General features: G+C 36.7%; 4 protein-coding genes across 4 annotated transcripts; 2 read left to right on the top strand and 2 right to left on the bottom strand.

Annotated features, from left to right (window-relative positions):
• Window positions 1–932: 932 nt before the first annotated feature.
• On the top strand, window positions 933–3,482 carry LOC113492806 (juvenile hormone esterase-like). Its single transcript, XM_026870484.1, has 3 exons — window positions 933–1,369; window positions 1,720–3,005; window positions 3,185–3,482. The coding sequence occupies exons 1-3, from the start codon at window positions 1,154–1,156 to the stop codon at window positions 3,393–3,395; spliced, it is 1,713 nt and encodes a 570-aa protein (XP_026726285.1). The 5' UTR covers window positions 933–1,153; the 3' UTR covers window positions 3,396–3,482.
• A 3,801-nt stretch (window positions 3,483–7,283) lies between these two features.
• LOC113492817 (juvenile hormone esterase-like) lies at window positions 7,284–10,963 on the top strand. Its single transcript, XM_026870494.1, has 3 exons — window positions 7,284–7,511; window positions 8,997–10,279; window positions 10,411–10,963. The coding sequence occupies exons 1-3, from the start codon at window positions 7,311–7,313 to the stop codon at window positions 10,619–10,621; spliced, it is 1,695 nt and encodes a 564-aa protein (XP_026726295.1). The 5' UTR covers window positions 7,284–7,310; the 3' UTR covers window positions 10,622–10,963.
• Window positions 10,964–11,938: 975 nt separating this feature from the next.
• On the bottom strand, window positions 11,939–14,582 carry LOC113492816 (esterase E4-like). The gene is made up of 3 exons (XM_026870493.1): window positions 14,330–14,582; window positions 12,876–14,158; window positions 11,939–12,666 (listed from the first exon to the last, which is right to left on the bottom strand). The coding sequence occupies exons 1-3, from the start codon at window positions 14,531–14,533 to the stop codon at window positions 12,456–12,458; spliced, it is 1,698 nt and encodes a 565-aa protein (XP_026726294.1). The 5' UTR covers window positions 14,534–14,582; the 3' UTR covers window positions 11,939–12,455.
• Window positions 14,583–18,626: 4,044 nt separating this feature from the next.
• LOC113492818 (esterase FE4-like) lies at window positions 18,627–21,093 on the bottom strand. Its single transcript, XM_026870495.1, has 3 exons — window positions 20,819–21,093; window positions 19,312–20,591; window positions 18,627–19,137 (listed from the first exon to the last, which is right to left on the bottom strand). Exons 1-3 carry the CDS (start codon window positions 21,020–21,022, stop codon window positions 18,927–18,929), a joined length of 1,695 nt encoding a protein of 564 aa, XP_026726296.1. The 5' UTR covers window positions 21,023–21,093; the 3' UTR covers window positions 18,627–18,926.
• Window positions 21,094–22,022: the final 929 nt, after the last annotated feature.

Here is a 22,022-nt window from a genome sequence, read left to right on the forward strand (position 1 = left end):
CCATCACGCTGCGACTAATAGGAGCGAAGATACAATGGTAAATGTGAAAAAAGCAGGGCAGGTATAAATCATAACTTATATCATCTACCCACGGGGACGAAGTCGCGGGCAACAGCTAGTCTAAGCATAATTGTGACAAAACTTACCAAGTTTTTACTTTACTTATTATTATTTACACTCGCTGTTGGTTACAGCTTCAAAACATTAACCTCCTTCAACGAAAATCAATGAGTTAATCTGAGGTGTCCATAAGAAAAAAAACATAAAAACCGGTCCAGCCATTCGGGCTTGAAGATGTAACAAACATAACCATATCAGTGTGATATAATACTCATACCAGTAGACTTGGTAATGGAAAGTGAACAAATTTTTATATGTGACTATATTTACCTATATTCTATAACTAGCTGTTGCCCGCGACTTCGTCCACGTGGTTAGGATTTTCCCCGTTATTTCCACATTTTCCATTGTATCTTCGTTCTTAATAGTCGCAGCGTGATGTTATATAGCCTTCCTTGATAAATGGTCTATTCAACACAAAAATAATTTTTCAATTCCAACTAGTAATTCCTGAGATTAGCGCGTATAAACAAACAAACAAACACTTCAGCTTTATATATTAGTATAGATGATAAACAAATGCAAATACAGAAGGAGTGTCTCAGATAAGTAAGCTCAAAGAAAACCTGGTCACATAATTATGGAATTCTTTTTTCCTCTTCTTTGATTTCATCATTTCTGTGTCCGGAAAAATAGCAAAGGTTTTAACCAGATCACAGGTTTATTGCCGATTCCCTACTCTTTTATTATTACTTAAAAGGACTAACACATCGCTTTTGTTTAGACTTATTAAGGACGTTTGGACTAGTCTTAGACTAATACGGTCTGTACCTAAATATAAACGACGCGTGGCGCGCGCTGCATGCGCTCAAAACGTTGGATCATAAAATAGATCTTTTGTCTACAAGGATTGCTTATTGTGATATTAGTTTAGTTTAAGAGTTATCTTACCATTATTTAACTTTTTTGTTCGCTTATTCAATAATGTTATTATCTGGGTTCGTGTGCGTGCATATATATAGTGATTATCATACATTTGTATAGGATAACATACAATCCAAAACGTAAGAAGTATTTCGCCGGTATTACGGATATGAGAGCCGTGGTCATGGATCTGTACCCGTGTCTGTTGCTGCTGTGCATGGTAACTGTGTACGTCACATTCGCGCAACAGCCAAGTGATGAGGACTGGCTGGAGCTGGATACCCCGCAGGGACCGGTGCGTGGTCGCAGAGATCCCGAAACAGAATTATACGTCTTTTATAACATACCATATGCAACGGCTCCTGTCAAGGAAAATAAATACAAGGTATTTGAAAAAATACTAAATATTTTTAAGAAATGCGGCTTTACAACTATTAACAGTCCAAGATATTCTTTCGAATCGCGAGCATAATTTTACATAAATATAACAGAACAGCGATTTCACCAAGTAATCGCTTTGGTAACAGTAATTTTAACCTACTTAGTGGTGTCAAGTCAGTACTTGCTTGATTCCGTTCCTTTGGAATTCCGTCAACTTTGATAAGCTTACAAACTTAAGAAATTTTGAATACAATGACTAAGTACTTTCTGCATCTACTTCGTATTATTACATTATAGTAAAGTCTGTTCTACCATAAAAATATCAAATTAATTATTGTAAAACTCTTTTTGCAGGCACCCCTTCCACCACCAATATGGAAGACACCACTGGACGCTATCGACAAGCACGTAATCTGTCCACAAACAACAATATCAATAGCACCACTGCCTGATAACTTAGTGACGCAAGAGGATTGTCTTATTGCTAACGTATACGTGCCCGATACACGTAAGAAAAATCTCACATTACTTGTTTACGTCCATGGAGGAGCCTTTGTTATGGGATATGGTGATGCAGCAAAAATGACGAATTTGTTAAAAGAAAAAGATATAATACTGGTCACTTTTAATTACCGTTTGGGCATTCATGGCTTCTTGTGTCTTGGAACTGAGGACGTTCCTGGAAACGCCGGGATGAAAGACCAGGTTGCTTTACTTCGCTGGGTGCGAGACAATATTGCAAGCTACGGAGGGAACCCTAGCGATGTTGCTTTAGCAGGCTACAGTGCAGGTGCCGCAGCAGTCGACCTCTTAATGCTCTCAAAAACAGCCGAAGGATTGTTTCATAGAGTAATCCCCGAGAGCGGAGGAAACCTTGCCGCATTTTCAATTCAGAGGGATCCATTAGATATTGCCAAGAATCATGCTAAAAGATTAAACTTCACGAAAGTTGATGATGTTTACGCTTTAGAATATTTCTATAAGACAGCATCATGGGAACTATTAACTTTAGACTCATTTTATGATAGAACTGACGGTACATTTGTCTTTTCACCGTGTTTGGAACGAGAAACAAGGGAAGAAGCATTCTTTACAGAATCTCCTTTAAGTATTTTACAGAAGGGTTCCTATAGAAAGATACCTGTATTGTATGGTTTTACCCAAATGGAAGGATTAATGCGTGTGCACGTACACTATGAAGACTGGAAACATAAGATGAATGAAAAGTTTTCGGATTTTTTATCTGCTGACTTAACCTTTAAGACTGGAGACGAAAAAGAAGAAGTAGCCAACAAAATTAAGAAATTCTTTTTTGGAGGTAAACAAATTGGTGATGATAACATTTTAAGTTACATTGATTATTTTTCGGATACCATATTTGCTTACCCCATGCTTTGGGCTGTTAAGCTACATGGAGAAGCTGGAAACAATGAAGTATATTTGTATGAATATTCTTTTGTGAATGAAAACACTCCGCTAGTGCCTCAAACTAACATACGGGGCGCGGACCACTGTGCTCAAAGTGCTGCTATATGGGATGGTGCAAATTATGCACAAGCGAATGAACAGCTTGTCACCCCAGAATATTTGAGTATGAAGAAAACTATGAGACAAATTTGGCGCAACTTTATCAGAACTGGGCAAGTATTTTTGATAAAAATTTGGCTCTCATCCCTGTCTTTGTACTGTCGACGTTCAGTGATAAAAAAGGATCGATTTTAATTTAAAAGATACATCAATGCAAAAATGGTAACGGTTTCATTTGATTTCGAAGAATAAAATAACTAATGAGATCACAATCATTGTTATTTCCTTACAGAAAACCCGTGCCGGAAGGTTCATCACTGCCCGCGTGGCCGGCGGCAGGCGTGGACAGGGCGCCGTACATGTCTCTGGGACAGAAGGTGGAGTTGCGTCACGAGCCGCTGCTGGAGACACGCTACCGCTTCTGGGAGGATATCTACCAGAAGTACTACCGAGCTCCTATACCTCCACCAACACCGGAATCTCCACGATGCCAAGACTTATAGAGATAGAATTTAATTATTGCATGGAACTGAGAAGTAACTTTTTGCTGCTATAACAGTGTTATCAACTCTGTTAAAGGAGCAAATTAGTGAGATTTTATTTGTTAAAAAGAACTATTTCGATATTCTACAGTCGTTTTATAAACGCTCCGTATTAATGTTTCATCATTTAATTGTGTATTAATCTTTTCGAGAATTAATTAGAAATTATAGCACAAAGATTTTGTTGTTTTCGTTTAGAAACTTTTCCTGTAAAGATTATCGTGCCACGGCAACCGATAAGTTGATAAGTTCGTGTTGCACTGGATAGATTTCTGCGATACGAAATAATTTTGTCAATCATCGTGATTTGTCTAATCGGCGAAGGTAAACTCATTATATCCATTGGAATATTTTTATATGGTACGAGTAAATAATTATAATCGGATAAGATAACACTGTCTACTAAAATATCTATACACTTTGCGGCAGGAAACAAATAGAATTTCTAAAGAAGGTCCGGACACATATTTATTCAAAAACTGATTTTCACGAATTTAGTTCGTAAAAGAATAGCGCCAGACGAAATCGAAATGACCTTGTCCGGAAAAGAACTTGAGTGTCTGACTAGCAAGATAAAACGACAGTCTCTTGGTCATGTCTACCGACGTACCGATGGCCGTTGGAGCAGAGGAGTTCAATCAGTGGTGACCACGAATCGGCCGATTACCTTGGCCGGTTGTTGTTGCACTGCAGGCGGCAATCTGAGCTTTTAACAGATTTTCGGGATCATTTCCTCATTCACGATAAAGTAGTAATATGTAATTTAAAAATACAATGATTTCAATAGCAAAAACAGAATGAATTATTTCATCAATCGACCTTATCTTGTTTATGGAAAAAGATATCAAATTTAACAATTCCGTCAAACAAGTCCGATTATCCTTTTCTGATAAGAAAAAATTGTACTCATTCCCAGTACATACCATTCTCAATAAAATTGCCTAATCACGATGTTTTTTTGTCAATTCTATCTAAAAGACTTAAATACAGAACTTGCAAACTCCGATCTCATTAGAATTTGAGGTTCTTTAACTAACAAATTACGTTTGAATAATCTGTTATTAGTCGTGAACCGCAGTCATGAAGGTATGGTCGGTTGTGTTGTTGTTGTGTGCGACGGCTGTGTGCGTCACATGTGAGCAGCGGCCGAGTGACGAGGACTGGAATCAAATAATGAATAATGTTTTAATAGGTGTCTCATACATCGAATAAGAAGGCTTGCTTAGGGCTGAGTGTTTCGAATAAGTAACCTCGGCTGCTGTCAATTGCCGAAGTATTTGTCCGGGCAGATTTTTTTTTTTTCTATAAGGTACATTAGGTATTAACATTTAATAAAATTAAGGAATAAATTACATGCCAGGGCAATTACTTGAGTAAGTATTAATTAACAACTTCACACTTTCTTTTTAGCCTCCACTTCCGGCACCTGTATGGGAAATGAAATGAAAGAAAAAAATGAAAATGCAAAGTATTTGGCCAGACTCCTGAACTTTAGAAACGTTGATGATATTTACGCGTCAGAAAAGTCTTATAAGACAGCTCCTCATGAGTTGTAATATTCTATACAATTTACTGATACAACAGATTCTACTTACCTTTTCGCACCATGTTTAGAGACAGATACGGTGGGTGAAGCTTGCCTCACAGAATCCCCTTTCAGTATACTGCAAAAGGGTAGTTGTAAGAAACTGCCCGTATTATATGGTTTTGCCGCAATGGAATGCTTAGAGCATTTAGACTTCTTTCTTCGATCTCTAGAGAGATAAGATGAACGAAAATTTCTCCAATTTCTTAACCACTAAGTAATTTAAAATTCCAATCAAATGAAGAAAGAATAGAAGTAGCAAATAAGATTAAGAAATTTTACTTCGGAAACCACCCTGTTAGCGAATACAACACAATGCGTTACATGGATTACTTTTCAGATGTTTTATTTAATAAAGCTATGCTTTGGGCTGTAAAACTGCACGTTGAGGCTGGAAATAATGAAGTATACTTGTATGAATATTCCTTTGTTGATGATCACTCTCCTCTAGTGCCTCATACTAACATACGGGCTGCCGACCACTAATGGGCGGTCTAAATTCAACTAACAAGGATGAGAATTTAACAAGCACGGAATATCGTGATATGAAGGAAACCATTCGGCAAATGTGGCTTAACTTCATCAAGACGGGGTAAGCGTGTTTGCTTTATATGAAGTATTAAAATAATTGTATTAAGGTTAATGATTGTACGATTGTCAACAGCGATCATGGTGTGGTGTTATAAGCTTTAGGTGTACATGCGTTTGCGTACTTGCGTTTCCATATAAGTTTTAAATCGTTTTAATTACTTACAGTAAGCCGGTGCCAAAAGGTTGGAGTTGAAACACGAGCCGCTGCAGGAGACGCGCTTTAATTACTGGCTGGTCATCTACCAGAAGTACTACCTGGAGCCTATACCTCCACCAGCTTCTAGTGCTCAGTCACGCCATGAATTATAAGTTGTAAAAGGAAACAACTTAACTAAGTAAAAAATATAAAAATAAAAGCTTGACGAGATTATTTTAATTTTAAATTAAAAGAAATGGCATAAAAAGTGCAAACGTATGTAAAAGGTAATATTGTCTTAAAATTGAGATCTTTAATGTGGAAATATGAGAAGATATGTCAGTAATAATCTCTGTTGCAGGCTTCAGTGCCGGGTCTGCTTATCAGATATCTCATATATTATTATAATAATATTTTAAAGTCAGCAGAAGGATTATTTCACAGACATAATAAACATAGTCCCGAGAGTGGGCGAACTTGCTTCTTTCTGTCTTCTTGAACATGAAAAAAATATGCCAATGACATTGACACTTTTGAGAAGTTTTACAAGACTTCCGGTTAAACGGATCAGCCCAGATATTTTTGCTACTTTCGTATTCTCACCATGTATAGAATGATAACTTTTACAAATTAGCTAGCATTTCAAGTCTGAAGTAAAAAGTTTGGCAAAAGCAGATTCAACCAAGAAATTCTATTATTTTGACAAGCAATTATCTAATATTGAGTTGTGCCGATTACTTTACAGACATCGTTTTTACGTACACCATGGTCTGGGCTGCAAAGATGTATGTAGAGCCTGGTCACAATCAAGGGTTTATTTTGTGGATTAGTACAGTGTAATAGTACCCCACAGTGACATAGTCGGTGCTGATCACCATTCATCAACTCTTAATGAATGGTGGGCTTATAACGCACATTGATGAAATTTTGAAAACCTTAGTCTGGAGACACGCTTCCGGTTGGGTATCTACCAGAAGTAATATAACCTCGTAACGAATCGTAATAGGTAGCTCTTTTACACGTATTAAAGTAGTGTAATTGGTTTTTAGCGTTAAATTCAAACAAATAAATCGACCTGACCTTTATATCATCAGATGTATTTCAATAGTCAGGCAATCGGAAAGTGAAAAGCTGGTTGTTCTGATTGGGTAGGAATCTATCGATAACGGTCCGTATGAGACAAATGAGAAAACAAATGGAACTTTTATAAATCCAAAGGCTCACCAGCTCCTCAGTACCTATATATTATAAAAATGAGACCTTGGCTCCATCATTATATAAGCACTTAAAACAATAACTCAGTGTAGTGTAAATTTCATCGTCATCGTGATTCAAACATTCAGGTTAGCAAATAGATTATTTTAAATTATTTAATAATCAATATTATTATCTCACACTTAAGCTATCGCACTGTCAAAATCAGTTGATTATAATAACAATTTACCAGTAGGTTATGTAAAGTCTGATAAGATAATACACATTTATTGCTGTACCTATCATTTGTAAGACAAGAAGTTTATATAAGTGTTCAAATTATGATTCGAGTTAGTCGAGAGCCGTAATCATGAAGTTGTGGACGTGTGTGTTGCTGCTGTGCGCGGCGGCTGTGTGCGTCACATGTGAGCAGCCGCCGAGTGACGAGGACTGGCTGGAGCTGGACACCCCGCAGGGACCGGTGCGCGGCCGCAGGGATCCCAACTCGGATATATATGCGTTTTATAACATACCCTACGTAACACAACCTTTGAACGAAGACAAATACAAGGTAGTTATGAGAACTATACACCTTAATTATTATTATTATTATTATTTTTCTCTAGCCCACTGTGTCCCACTGCTGGGCAAAGGCCTCCCCCAAATCCTTAATTATTATAGCATTTTAATATAATGTATTAATTTATCAATTTTTAATTTATCAAGATTAAGACACTAATCCAAAAATAAATGGTAGATAACAAGCCAAATTATGTCATTTACGTAACGTTTTTGGCGTTGATATAGGTATGTGTTCACAATTGGGTAATTGTACGTGCGGCGGGGCCCGCTCTATAATTTTAGTTATTAGACCACCAAGGTCATATCCTGTATCCACCTGACTAATAGTCATCCTTGTTCTGTAAATTGTCTGTTGTTTGTTTGTCGATGATAACTTTAATTATAAGCTTATTATTAATGTTATTATCTTCAAACATATAATGTGTAAACATCAGAATGACAAACAAGTTTTTCAAATTCAAGGTCATATTATATTTCTTATAAATAACACCTTCATAGAAACAACACGTTTTTTGTAGGAAATCTTTTACCATGTTCGTATTGCTTCAGGCGTAGCGCCATTAGCCTTTTTATGACCTAATATTTAGACAATATAACTAACTATAAGATTGGAGGATCTCTGATCATCTTATACTCAACATCAATTCTGTGTTTAACGAATTAAAATGATAAATAAGAATTAAGGTGGATAATTCCCTACCATAAAAACCAGTAAAAACAGACAAGAATTTTCGTTATCTATTCCTGATAACCTAGAATTATAATTATCAGAGTTGTATCAATAATTTATAAGTACATGAAGTGTTTATGTATAATAATGCCATTGAAAAATTACCCACAATGACTTCGCACGGTCTAAAGGGCATGCCCTCCTTGAAACAGACCAAAACTATACTAGTTTTATAACTATAATAAAACAATTGTTTTTCCTGTTCGCACAAGGCATTGCGACGATATTTGTTGTCTCACGTGGAGATAGTGCTTTATGTAGATTTAATTAAATAAATTAACAGATAATATTTTGTTTGTTGTTTTACTAAAACAACAATATTGATTAAACTCCATATCGGATTTGGTCATATTAACATGTTTTTTCTTTACACCCATGATGTGTTTACCAATAACAACAAAAACATACAACCGACTTAAAATAACTACTTCCTTTAACTTTAACTACTTAGACTTCGTTTGACATCTTTTGTCAAAATGACAGCTATTTTACGTTAAATTAAAAAATAATCAATAAAATCGGTTGATCCAGGTAACAAACATGAAAAAAATACAGAAGAATTGAGTTTGAATTGATTTGAATCGTTCCTTTTGAAGTCGGTTGACTAAATACTTCATAAATTGTGGCATTTAAATGATCGCTGACAAAAAACCGTTTTTGAAAGACGTTTTTATGAAAAAGAAACTAAAACTAACTTTTTCTTTTTAAAGACATAATGTTTACAACAAACTGTTTTACTTTCAGCCGGCTTTGCCTGCACCAGTTTGGACAAAACCTTTTGACGCCGTCAACAAGCATGTCATATGCCCGCAGCCGACTTTCCACATAGACCTTATGCCGAAACACATGGTGATGCAAGAAGATTGTCTCATCGCTAACGTTTTTGTACCAGATACAAGAAAAAAGAACCTATCAGTGCTTGTATATGTTCACGGTGGAGCATTTGTGATGGGATATGGTGAAATGTTCTCAGGAAAGCGCTTAATAGAAAAGAAAGATGTTGTATTGGTCACTTTTAATTATCGACTGGGAATACACGGATTCCTTTGCCTAGGTACTGATGATGTACCTGGCAATGTGGGTATGAAGGACCAGGTTGCCTTGCTCCGCTGGGTGCAAAAGAATATCGCCAGCTACGGGGGAAACCCGAATGATGTCACTATTGCAGGATACAGTGCTGGGTCTGCATCAGTAGATCTCCTAATGCTCTCTAAATCAGCAGAAGGATTGTTCCACAGAGTCATACCAGAAAGTGGTGGAAATCTTGCCGCTTTTTCAATCCAGAGAGATCCTCTTGAAATTGCCAAAGATTATGCAAAGAGATATAACTTTACCGAAGTTGATGATATTTACGCTTTGGAAAAGTTCTACAAGACTGCCCCGATTGAATGGATAACTGAAGATACATTTTTTGATAGACATGATTCTACTTTCCTCTTCTCGCCATGTGTAGAGCGTAAGACCACAGATGAAGCATTCCTCACTGAGTCTCCTTTAAGTATTCTGCAGAAAGGTACTTACAAGAAATTGCCACTCTTGTATGGTTTCGCGGAAAAGGAAGGAATGCTGCGACTATGGTCTTTTGAATATTGGAAACACATGATGAATGAAAATTTCTCTGACTTCTTGCCAGCTGACTTGCATTTCAAATCTAAAGATGAAAGAGAAGCAGTAGCAGATAAAGTTAAGAAATTCTATTTCGGTGACAAACCGGTTGGCGATGATCAAATATTGAATTTCATTGATATGTTTTCGGATATTATATTTGATTACCCTATGCTCCGTGCTGTTAAATTACATGTTCAAGCCGGTCACAATCAAGTATATTTGTATGAATATTCCTTTGTGGACGAGGATACCCCTCTTATACCCTATACTAACATACGGGGCGCAAACCACTGTGCTCAAACAGGAGCTATTATGGACGGATTAAACATGACGCACTTAGATGAAAGTTCGATAACTCCAGCCATGAAGAACATGAAAAAGATCATGCGAGGAATTTGGCACAACTTCGTTAAAACTGGGTACGTACGGCCTAAAGGGAAATTTAGATTATTTTTACACATGTCATGTATATTGAGTAATATTTAACTCCTTGATAGCATGCAAGATGTATTATGTTATTCAGTAGAGCATTATAAATTTATATTTACAGTAAGCCGGTGCCGGAAGGTTCATCACTACCCGCATGGCCAGCAACAGGGGTCGACTGTTCGCCATACATGTCTCTGGGAGAGAAGATAGAACTGCGTAACGAGCCGCTGCTGGAGAGTCGCTTCCGCTTCTGGGATGACATCTATCAGAAGTACTACCTGGAGCCCATACCTCCACCAGCACCCGGTGATCAATCACACCAAGAATTATAATTATATAAGTAAACTGTAAATATATCCTACATAAAAATAAACTAAAACTAATTTAGTTAATTTAGTTTCTGCAAGAGTGCTCTTTGTTTAATTAACTAGGGTCAAATAAGTCAACGTACCTACTTCGAAACAATGAGACGAGTCTTGCCACTACAGACACGAGTATTATTGCTATCATAAGACAAAAAGAGCTATTTTAATTTAAAGCTTATTGTGTTTATTTGTGGTTAATCTCATTTTTATGCTACAATATTCCTTGACTTTGAATATTGTTATGTATGTTTTTATTCGAATTTGTCGTTCTTATTTTAATCCAATTAATAAAAAAATAAAAGAAATCAATTATTTGCGTTGCGGCAAACCTAGTGTAAGACATCCTCAGGCACAGAATGATCTGCGCAAGATGGCTGGCAGGAGCTGGATGCGCGCAGCCGAAGATAGATCTCGATGGCGTGCAATTGGAGAGACTTATGTCCAGCGGTGGACGAATATGGTTTGATGATAATGATGAAGTAAGATCAATTACGAACCATAATATTTTTGGAGTCTTTAGGGATTGAAAACTAGCTCTAGTCAAATATGCGTGGTATGGAGTGAACTGTGGTCTATTGTAAACAGTATGATAATAAACGGTCCTATGCGAGTTCTTGGGTTGAAGTCAATATTTGTGATTCTTCAGCCATTTTTTTATTTGCTATATCCTATACAATAATCTATCTAAACAATAGTTTTAGTTACTACATTAAACTATCTACTATTTGAGATTAAAGATACCACAAAGACAAAAAGCTGTTTACAAGTATAAGAATAATTATATGTTTAAAGAACAGAGAACATTTTTTTTTGCACGACTTCCGCTGAAATGAATTTATTCATTGTGTCGGATTTCACTATAAATCAATTTGTTTATAACAAAATTTTAGTACAGTATTGGACATTTGCAAGTCATATGCACTTCACACAATTAATGCTAGTGCAGTCAAACACGTTGTTGTTATTATTAGGTCTCACACCATCCAAAAGGGATTAATATAATTTATCCAAATATGGCATATACTCAGGAAGTAAATCTCATTTAAACGGTAAACGACTGATAGTCAGAATCTTGCAGAACATCTAAATAAAAGATTTACTCGGCGACATCTGGCGGGGAATGCCTCACTTGATAATAATATTACAATATTAATTCATGCGTCGTGAGAGAGATGGCGTTACAACCACTTCGTACTTAAAAATCGCTATGAAGCTAGAATGATACGAGTAAATATTGTATTAAATATATATTTTCTTCGTATTTAATGGAAGAAAAAAACTTACTCATAAATTAGGTATTCATTTATTAGAATAGTCGTAAGCCGTAATAAACAAAAACAATGTAACACTGTTACACTTGTACCATTAAAAAAATACACCTTCATTCACTGTTCAAGTACTCAATGCAATGTATTCAAGAATGTTGAGCTTGAATGAAGAGGTTTTGATGCTATCTGATCTATCGGTAGCATTAAAACTTAAATACTGGGAGGGTAAGGTACAGTAGCAAACACATAAATGTGAGTAAAGACCAGTATCGTACCAAGTGGACAACCCTGTGGTACACCATAACATTTTAGCTTGAAATATATCAAAATATATTATGTTATAATAAACAAATATTGTAAATCACATATACCTATCTTTATTTATCAAGAATGTCATTGTGTCATCACCGTATGATTGCAAAATAAATAATACGCAACCTTCGACGGTAAAAACGATCTCCACAGAATCTGATATAACCAACTTAGAAGATTTTATTAATTTCTACATTATTTACTATAGTAATTATTTATTTTTACAATTCATGGCGTGACTGTGCACTGGTAGCTGGTGGAGGTATGGGCTCCCGGTAGTACTTCTGATAGATGTCCTCCCAGAAGCGGTAGCGTGTCTCTAGCAACGGTTCGTGACGCAGTTCCGACTCCTGTGCTAGAGACATGTACGGTGCCCTGTTCGCGCCTGCTGCTGGCCACGCGGGCAGCGACGACCCTTCTGGCACCGGTTTACTAAAAGGGATAGATATTTTTTTTAACTTGGCCATGACTCATCAACACTTACTTAATTTTTGAAGAGGTTTTATCATTGTCTATGGAGTATGCAAAACAAAACTTATTGAAAAGTTCAAAAGATTTTGGCCTCAATAGCAGCGGTTTTGCCAGCACTCATTTTTAAAGTTTATAAAATAAATAACTTAGTATTGTGAAAGACAACTTACCCAGTTTTAATAAAATTGTACCATAACTGCCGAACGGTTTTCTTCATGATCTGGAAACCAATATTCGTAATATCTTTGTTTTGATTATATATATTTAGGCCATCCATAACAGCGTATGTTTGAGCAACGTGGTCCGCACCCCGAACGTTTGTGTGAGGTACTGTGGGAGTGGTCTCATCCACGTAAGAATACTCATATAAATATACTTGATTGTTGCCAGCCTCTACATACAGTTCTGCTGCCCAAAGCATGGGTATAGTAAATAAGACGTCCGAAAAATAATCAACGTAACTAAGTATGTTATCATTTCCAACTGGCTTGTTGCCAAAATAGAATTTCTTAATTTTATCTGCTACTTCTTGTCTTTCCTCTTCAGACTTAAACTTTAAGTCAGATGGCAAAAAATCAGAGAATTTTTCATTCATTTTATGTTTCCAGTCTTCAAAGAAATGTATGCGTACTAGACCTTCCATGTCATCAAAACCATACAAAACGGGCAACTTCCTATAACTACCTTTTTGCAATATGCTTAAAGGAGATTCAGTGAGGAACGCATCTTTTGTCGTCTCACGCTCTATACATGGTGAAAATACAAAAGTAGAATCATATCGATCGTTTAAAGAATCTGAATGTAATAATTCATAAGGAGCTGTCTTGTAAAACTTTTCTAAAGCGTTAATATCATCAACGTTTGTGAAATTCAGTTGTTTGGCATAAGTTTTCGCGATTTCCAAAGGATCTCTCTGAATAGAAAATCCCGCAAGATTTCCTCCACTCTCAGGTATAACTCGGTGAAACAATCCTTCTGCTGATTTAGAGAGCATTAAGAGATCTACTGCTGCAGACCCAGCGCTGTATCCTGCAATAGTGACGTCATCAGGGTTCCCGCCGTAGCTTGCGATGTTCTTTTGTACCCACCGAAGCAAGGCAACCTGGTCCTTCATACCGACATTACCCGGTACGTCTTCAGTGCCGAGGCACAGGAATCCTTGCACTCCCAGGCGGTAGTTGAAGGTGACAAGGACGATGTCTTTCGTTTCCAGAAATTGTTTAAATTTCATGAGGTTTCCATAACCTATTACAAAACCGCCTCCGTGCACGTATACAAGAACTGAGAGGTTCTTCTTCCTCGTGTCAGGCACGTACACATTTGCTATCAGACAATCATCTTGTTCTACCAAACCAGGAGGCATTAAATTTAAGGGCATTATCGTTTGTCGACATATGACGTGTTTGTCCACGGCGTCAAATGGTTTGTCCCAAACAGGAGCCGGAAGGGGAGGCTTAAACAAAAACACGAAATCAATAAAGCATAAGTGATATATCTACCAATTGATATTTAAATTGACAAAAAGTGTCATGACAACTGTAATATTTGCCATTTAAACTAAGCGCAGCCATTTGGTGGCGACTAGAAATATGACTTTACAAATATCTACGAAAGAGCAATAAACCTTGTATTTGTTTTCGCCGACTGGAGTTGTTGCGTATGGTATGTTATAGAAGGAGTAGAGATGGTCTGCATCGGGATCCCTGCGCCCGCGCACCGGTCCCTGCGGGGTGTCCAGCTCCAGCCAGTCCTCGTCACTCGGCGGCTGCTCACATGTGACGCACACAGCCGCCGCGCACAGGAGTAGCACAGACAATGATAACTTCATATCTGCGGCTCTTAGGTTTTATTCAAATAGTAAACTGTTACACTGAAAGTAGATACTGAAATAATACCGGCATATGGAAGATCTACATTTATATATGCGTATTGTAGATTGTCGAAATCATGATGAGTTGCAAAAATCTCACAATCAGTTTTAAATTTACCTAAACTATTTCTAGGGGCTGTTTCACCGAAAAATAATAAATGAACTCGATCAATTGAAAATAATCATGTAGCTTAGGTTTAGCAGCGTTTGCTTCCTATTAACTTATGCTTATTTAACTTCGACAAAAAATTACTGAACTCGGTTTAAACCAAAACGGAATCTTCGACACTAGAAATACTTAATTCAAATCAATCTTCAAAGGGTCGTCGATTAACTTTTTTGTTGGTCATAGTGTTATTTGTGTACCTACCTCTACCGACTCCAAGGCTGATCTACAATAGTTCCTTACCGGAATGAACGTTAAAGACAATTCATGGGCCTAAAAAAAATGCTACTAAATTACTTTTGGTAGGTACATCATATACTTATCAAACAAAAGGAATGGAAAAAGGGATAAATGCTTAACATGGAAATCAACCTGCCGCAAGTTGTAGTAAAAACGTCAAACAGATAAAAAAACATCATAATTTTTGACAAAAAAGCGACTCTCGAAAAAAAATATTGATATACCAAACATTGGTTGAACAAGTTCAAAAGTTAAACCATATATTGATCTTTAACTTTGCGGCCACCAACACGGCCTGTTGAGTTTCGACTTGTTAAGACATGTTAGACAGTTTTTATTATCACTCATTTTAATACGACATGAGTTCATGTCGTAATGTTCTAATCCAATAATGACAAGATATGATATTGGACACCATACAGACTGTTATCTCATGGATAAAATCAAATTAATTGTAACGGGCGGCTGATAACTATTATATCTATAGATACTAATACTATTAAGAGTTCGTTTGGTTTAGCAAGTACTATATCCGAGAATCTTGAAACTTTCAGCCATAAAATAGACCTAAAGGCAAATTAAACTCTGACAGTTAGCTTGAAGGAAAGTTTGCTGTTTATTTAAATAGTTATCTACATATTGACAGGAGCTATGTAACATCACGTTAGGTACTATAGAGGCGCACGCGCACCGCTAAGAGTTGAAGGAAATCTCGTACTCATACTTTCAGTCAAGCGGTGTAGTATCTCAATCGCTTAAAGTAGCAGAAAATAACGAATAAAACAGTCAGGCTTTGATAGTTTCTTAACGTGGTAAAGCTGTTTCGAAACATCCACCTCTGTGCACTACTGATGCCCCAGTGGTAGAACCTCTTCGTTTATTGAGATGATTGCGAGCTGAAGTTATAACAAGATATTCTCATTCGAATAATTTCATATTAATTTAGTAGTACTAGAGAGTGAGCTGACCCGATTTTGGAAATGTGGACCTTCTAATCGCCGTTACAAAGTTGAAAAGTCTAAAGTTTCTAAGTACGCTTTTATTTTGAAACAAAATTGTTGACGCTTTGATTGACAATTTCAGCCATATTAGTTTTGTATTACAATTTACATGGAAGATCGTGGAATGCGATTAATGTTTTCAAAAACTATACAGTGGCCTGGTGCGTATTAAGATACTTATAAGATAGATATTTTCGGACTTTCCTTTTTAATTAACTAGCTGTTGCAAGCGACGACATTCTTTGATTTTAAAGAAGTCAAGAACTAATGAAGTTTGATAATGATTAACGCAACCTTAGGTTTCCTTTTCTTAGGTCGGTTTTGAGTCTCTCTGACCGACCGAGGATTCCTTACACCCGTAACAAAATGCGTAATAATATTTAACCCATGTGTTGCGGCAAATAGCTTGGGTACCTACCTACTTTGAGTAAAAAATACATAAACAATATTTTTAGTACTTTTAAATTTTCATCATATTATTGTTTGGCTACGGTATCGGTAATATTTAATTTACAGATATAACTTTCCTAAGATTTATACTTATACTCGTTTATTATAATATTTTCTATACTAATATTATACAGAGGAAAGATTTGTTTGTTTGTTTGTCACGAATAGGCTTCGAAACTACTGGATCGATTAGAAGATCATTTCACTGCTAAGAAGCTACATTATCCCCGCTGAACATAATATAATAAATTTAAAAAAAATAGGGCTCTGTAAAAAAATTGCGATATTGTAACCAAAGGTGCAAAATCAGAAACCTATTTCTGCGTACGCTGCAAAAATATTGTCAATAGAACAAAATGATGTACTACGGGTTTGTAAATTAAAAAAATTAAAAGTCCGCAAGGGTACCTGTCGAACTAGTATAGTTTAGTCACAATAACATCTTTTATGTTCAAAATCTAATTACATGGCCGTTACAAACAAAACTTAAAAAGATCCTAACTTATATCTTCTTAGCAAGCGGACGAAGTCGCGGGCAACCGCTAGTCTTCAATAATCATTTCATCAAAATTGTGAAATCACGACTTATCCGCCATGCCTTTAGACATACTTCTAAATGGTCATTCTAAAATTTTGCAGGTATAGTCAGGTAACACTAATCTAGTCTACATATAAAATATCGATTACAACCGATGTTATCTATATACGTTTTGTTTCTACTTTTTGGTGATAATGTCACAATCAAATATATTTTTGGCTCAGTGAGTCATAATCACGCTTCATAATTTACATCTTGATGTTACTACATGACGCAATGTTTTGTTTTATTCGGTTTGTTATTTGACGACAGTTTATTGTTTATATAAAGAAATAGATGTAACGGAATGATCATGACCCTCTTTTACGAAATGATTTGAACAGTCAAAAATGCAAACTGGAGAATCGGGTGTAGTGACGCAATTTGGGGCAATCCTATGTCAAGTTATGGACCGCGAAAGCCAACAGGCGCAAATGAAAACGTGCAAAGATTTTCCTCCTTAACTTCAGAGCAAAAATGAGAGTAATAATTAACATTTTTTAACGCAAGTCAGGAAATAAGACCCGTAAAACATAATTCACCAGACAATATTACCACATAACATTATAAATTGAAGCCGCTCCCTCTGTCTGTCTATTCCTATATGAATATGCTTCAATCATTTAAAATACGCAACCGATTTTGATGCAGATATTTTTATCAGGGATTGGAAAGGTTAGCGTTAGCTCTTTATGTATAACTGGCAATTCAGCCCTGTTTCACACGGCTGCAAGGACATACACAACTGAATTTCTATAAGTCCATCTATTTTTTGCTAAAAATAATTCATAATATCTGCATTTTATGTATTTCAATTTAATATTTAAATTTTCTGATGTAATACATATTTGGTTTTATCGTGACCCCCCCAGATCATATCAGAAAAATAAAATTAAGTCCTCTAAAAAACGCAACCCCAAATGTAACATTTCAATGGACTAGAAGGTTTACTTCCAAAACATATAAACGGAAAATTTCTAAAGCATTGCTAATGTAACTCCTACCTATGAAGAGTTATGAGTATGAGTGGAGCCCCCCTATCAAACAATATTTTCTAAGGCCATACTTACGTTTCTCATTCATCATTTAAGGCTGATTGGTTAAAATCAGGTGTTTCAAACCTTCACTTGCATTGAAAAGTGATCATGATGCTGCCAACTTATCAACACTTTCCCTCATACCTTTGAAAGTTCGATGATGAGGAAGATCTGAGGGAAAGTGTGAGGAAAAGTAGCTGGATTGCGAATAGTTAGATGCTCCAGACCTTCGTTGTTGTTATTCGAAGATCTAAACGCTTAACGTGTGGGTTAGTTCCGCCGGCCTATCGCGGCCTAGGATTACGATTTACGGAAGTCCTTTGCCCAGCAATGGGACACAGTAAGCTAGATAAAAAGGAAAAATGATAAGTTGGGCTAGGTAGGTGGCTAGGTTTCTAAACTTTACATATCCTCAAATAATTTTAGCTGATATGATAGCAAGGAGTTGAGGATCCCGTTGCTTAGCCACAACTACACAAGTTGATCGACCGATCGATTAGGCAACGGCGATAATGATGCTTGCAAAGACTAACATCTTTCTGTAGTTTTTCGTTGAGGATGAAAAAAGGAAGACAAGAAAAAGTGTTACTTATTTGAAATCCTTGGGAATTCTTTTTTCGCGTTTATTTGATGTACAAAATAAAGCAATTTTCAATATTTATTTACACATTCAATAAATATTACAGATATAATGATATAGATACCAAAAGATGAGTTTATTGACGTCAATCAGTACAAAGATCTCCACAGGCATTCATTTTATCTGTTAAATTTCTTAAAAATAATATGGTAAACAGTCTTCGAGTGGCTTTTTATACAAACAAATGACACACATGAAGATAAACACATGTGAAACCCTAATCAGTATATTTATTATGTTCTATAGTTCATGGCGTGACTGTGCACTGGTAGCTGGTGGAGGTATGGGCTCCCGGGAGTACTTCTGGTAGATGTCCTCCCAGAAGCGTGTGCGTGTCTCCAGCAGCGGCGCGTGATGCAACGCTACGTCCTGTCCCAGAGACATGTACGGCGCCCTACCCGCGCCTGCCGCTGGCCACGCGGGCAGTGACGACCCCTCTGGCACCGGTTTACTGAAAGACATCAATTTATTGTTTATCACATTATCATGCTTTATGAAAACCATTGGTTTAAGGTTTCATTTAAATTGAAATTTTAATTCATTAAATAACAATTGCAATATAATTATGACTCGAGAATTTGATACGTACACAGGATAAGTTTGATCTGTTATAAAAAGTTCTTACCCAGTTTTAATAAAATTGTGCCATAATTGTCGAACCTTCTTCTTCATGACCAGACGCCCAGCGCTTGCAAGATCTTCGTTTTGATTTAATATGTCTATGCCGTCCATAACAGCGTATGTTTGAGCGCAGTGGTCTGCACCCCGTACATTTGTGTGAGGTACTGTGGGAATATCCTCATCCACGTAAGAATACTCATACAAATAAACTTGATTGTTCCCAGTCTCTGCGTATAGCTTTACTGCCCGAAGCATGGACGTGGTGATGAAAACGTCCGAAAAATAATCAACGAAACCAAGTATGTTATCATTTCCAACTGGCTTATTGCCAAAGTAGAATTTCTTAATTTTATCTGCAACTTCGTGTTTTTCATCATCAGACTTGAACGTCAAATCAGCTGGTAAGAAATCAGAGAATTTTTCATTCATTTTATGTTTCCAGTCTTCAAAGTAATATATGCGTACAAGTCCTTCCATGTTAGCAAAACCATACAACACAGGCAATTTCCTGTAACTACCTTTTTGCAATATACTTAAAGGTGATTCAGTGAGGAACGCATCATTTGCCGTCTCACGCTCTATACATGGAGAAAATAAAAAATTAGAATCGTAGCTCTCGGTTGAAAGATAGGAATTTAACAATTCTAGAGGTGCTGTCTTGTAAAATTCTTCTAAAGCGTTAGTATCATCAACGTTTGTGAAATTCAGTAGTTTAGCAAACGTTTTTGCGATTTCCAAAGGATCTCTCTGAATAGAAAATACTGCAAGACTTCCTCCACTCTCAGGTATAACTCGGTGGAACAATCCTTCTGCTGATTTAGAGAGCATTAAAAGCTCTACTGACGCTGACCCTGCACTGAAGCCAGCTATAGTGACGTCATCAGGGTTTCCGCCGTAGCTCGCGATGTTCTTTTGCACCCACCGAAGCAAGGCAACCTGGTCCTTCATACCGGCATTACCCGGTGCGCCTTCCGTGCCGAGACAGAGGAAACCGTTCACTCCCAGGCGGTAGTTGAAGGTGACCAGAATGATGTCTTTCGTTTTCAGAAATTGTTTAAACTTGAATAAGTTTCCATATCCCATTATAAAACCGCCTCCGTGCACATATACAAGAACTGAGAGATTTTTCTTTCTTGCGTCAGGCACGTATACGTTAGCGATCAAACAATCTTCTTTTTCTACCAGATTCATAGGCACGAAATTATTATTCATCATTTGTGGGCATTTGACGTGTTTGTCCACGGCATCAAACGGTGTTTTCCAAACAGGAGCCGGTAGGGGAGGCTTAAACAAAAATACGAAATCAGTCATGTATCAATTGATTGCGCGAAAGTGCAAGGCACATAAGTATTAAAAAAATTTCTTCATTACATTTGTTAAAAATTGTCTTGTTATTAAAAATGGACAACTTGTTCCTATTTTTGACCTGACACTTGACACTTGAAATATTTGAAATTCAATCTAAGCGGTGTCGGTAATCGGTGTGGAGAAAACAATTTATATGTAACTACCTTGTATTTATCTTTGCCAACCGGAGCAGTTGCATATGGAATATTATAGAAGACGTATAGATGGTCTGCATCGGGATCCCTGCGGCCGCGCACCGGTCCCTGCGGGGTGTCCAGCTCCAGCCAGTCCTCGTCACTCGGTGGCTGCTCACATGTGACGCACACAGCCGCCGCGCACAGCAGCAACACACACGTCCACAACTTCATGTCTCCGACTCTCAATGTTTAATTGTAGACTATTTCACTGAAAAGAGATACTGAAATGATACCGGAACGTAGATGCTCTGCATTTATATAATATGTACTGTAGATTTTTTTAATCATAATGACTTGCAAAAAGTCCTCTATCAATTTTTTATGTATACTTTTTACCTATTTCGAAGGGACGTTTTCACCAAAAATAATAAAATGATCTCGATCAATTGAAAATAATCTCAGTTTTAATTATTTGCCTACATGGAAAATCTACCTGCCGCGAGTCGTTAGTAGAAACGTCAAACTTTTAAAAAACTGAATAAAATACATAAATTAAAAACTAAAATAAATCGCTTGGACGAAGACTTTAATAAACCCTAAAATAAATTACGTGGACAGCCACACAATTTATTATATCTCATATACTTAACATTGATAAACTTGGCCTGACCTTCAATAGCGGCTTCGGCCCGTTAATTTTAGACTTGTTAAGACATGTTTGCCATATACCTAATCATATAAACATATGATTCTCTATTATGGTGCGGCAATGAATGGTAGTGCCTTTATGGATACTCGACAGATAGTTTGATTTTTTTTTACAATCGTATACTGTATGCAAGTTCTTTATCTTTATTTATAGTACAGCGTAAGACGATAATGACAGGTTCTGGTATTGGACACCATACTCATGGGACATGGATCAAATCAAAATACTTGAAACGGACGTCTGATAACAATAAAACGGTCCCCTTAGATACTAGGTAATATTATAAGGAATTGTTTACGCATCGTGGGAAACCAGGGAACCCCTATTATATGATTTAGCTTGAGTTTATCACTATTCGTATTCTCCTAAGCATTTTGCCAACAATAATTGGAAAGCAGATCTCTTGCAGAAGCGGTTGCTCTGATAGTTTCGTCACATAATCAGGCTTTTTCGTGCGAAGTCATCATGGTTTCTTATGGAAAATTTAATTTTCTAAAACTGTAATTTTCAGTTTCATCTCAG

This window comes from Trichoplusia ni, chromosome 4 (assembly GCF_003590095.1).
Source record: "Trichoplusia ni isolate ovarian cell line Hi5 chromosome 4, tn1, whole genome shotgun sequence".
Classification (NCBI taxonomy): domain Eukaryota; kingdom Metazoa; phylum Arthropoda; class Insecta; order Lepidoptera; family Noctuidae; genus Trichoplusia; species Trichoplusia ni.

Bases quoted from the DNA above. Each gene is read 5' to 3' on its own strand.
- LOC113492806 (XM_026870484.1), top strand. From the start codon at position 1,154: ATGAGAGCCGTGGTCATGGATCTGTACCCGTGTCTGTTGCTGCTGTGC. The intron at 1,370-1,719 runs GTATTTGAAAAA...CTCTTTTTGCAG, and splicing joins TCAAGGAAAATAAATACAAG to GCACCCCTTCCACCACCAAT. The intron at 3,006-3,184 runs GCAAGTATTTTT...ATTTCCTTACAG, and splicing joins CGCAACTTTATCAGAACTGG to AAAACCCGTGCCGGAAGGTT.
- LOC113492816 (XM_026870493.1), bottom strand. From the start codon at position 14,533: ATGAAGTTATCATTGTCTGTGCTACTCCTGTGCGCGGCGGCTGTGTGC. The intron at 14,159-14,329 runs GTTTATTGCTCT...TTTTTGTTTAAG, and splicing joins TCGGCGAAAACAAATACAAG to CCTCCCCTTCCGGCTCCTGT. The intron at 12,667-12,875 runs GTAAGTTGTCTT...TATCCCTTTTAG, and splicing joins TACAATTTTATTAAAACTGG to TAAACCGGTGCCAGAAGGGT.
- LOC113492818 (XM_026870495.1), bottom strand. From the start codon at position 21,022: ATGAAGTTGTGGACGTGTGTGTTGCTGCTGTGCGCGGCGGCTGTGTGC. The intron at 20,592-20,818 runs GTAGTTACATAT...TTTTTGTTTAAG, and splicing joins TTGGCAAAGATAAATACAAG to CCTCCCCTACCGGCTCCTGT. The intron at 19,138-19,311 runs GTAAGAACTTTT...GATGTCTTTCAG, and splicing joins CACAATTTTATTAAAACTGG to TAAACCGGTGCCAGAGGGGT.
- LOC113492817 (XM_026870494.1), top strand. From the start codon at position 7,311: ATGAAGTTGTGGACGTGTGTGTTGCTGCTGTGCGCGGCGGCTGTGTGC. The intron at 7,512-8,996 runs GTAGTTATGAGA...TTTTACTTTCAG, and splicing joins TGAACGAAGACAAATACAAG to CCGGCTTTGCCTGCACCAGT. The intron at 10,280-10,410 runs GTACGTACGGCC...TTATATTTACAG, and splicing joins CACAACTTCGTTAAAACTGG to TAAGCCGGTGCCGGAAGGTT.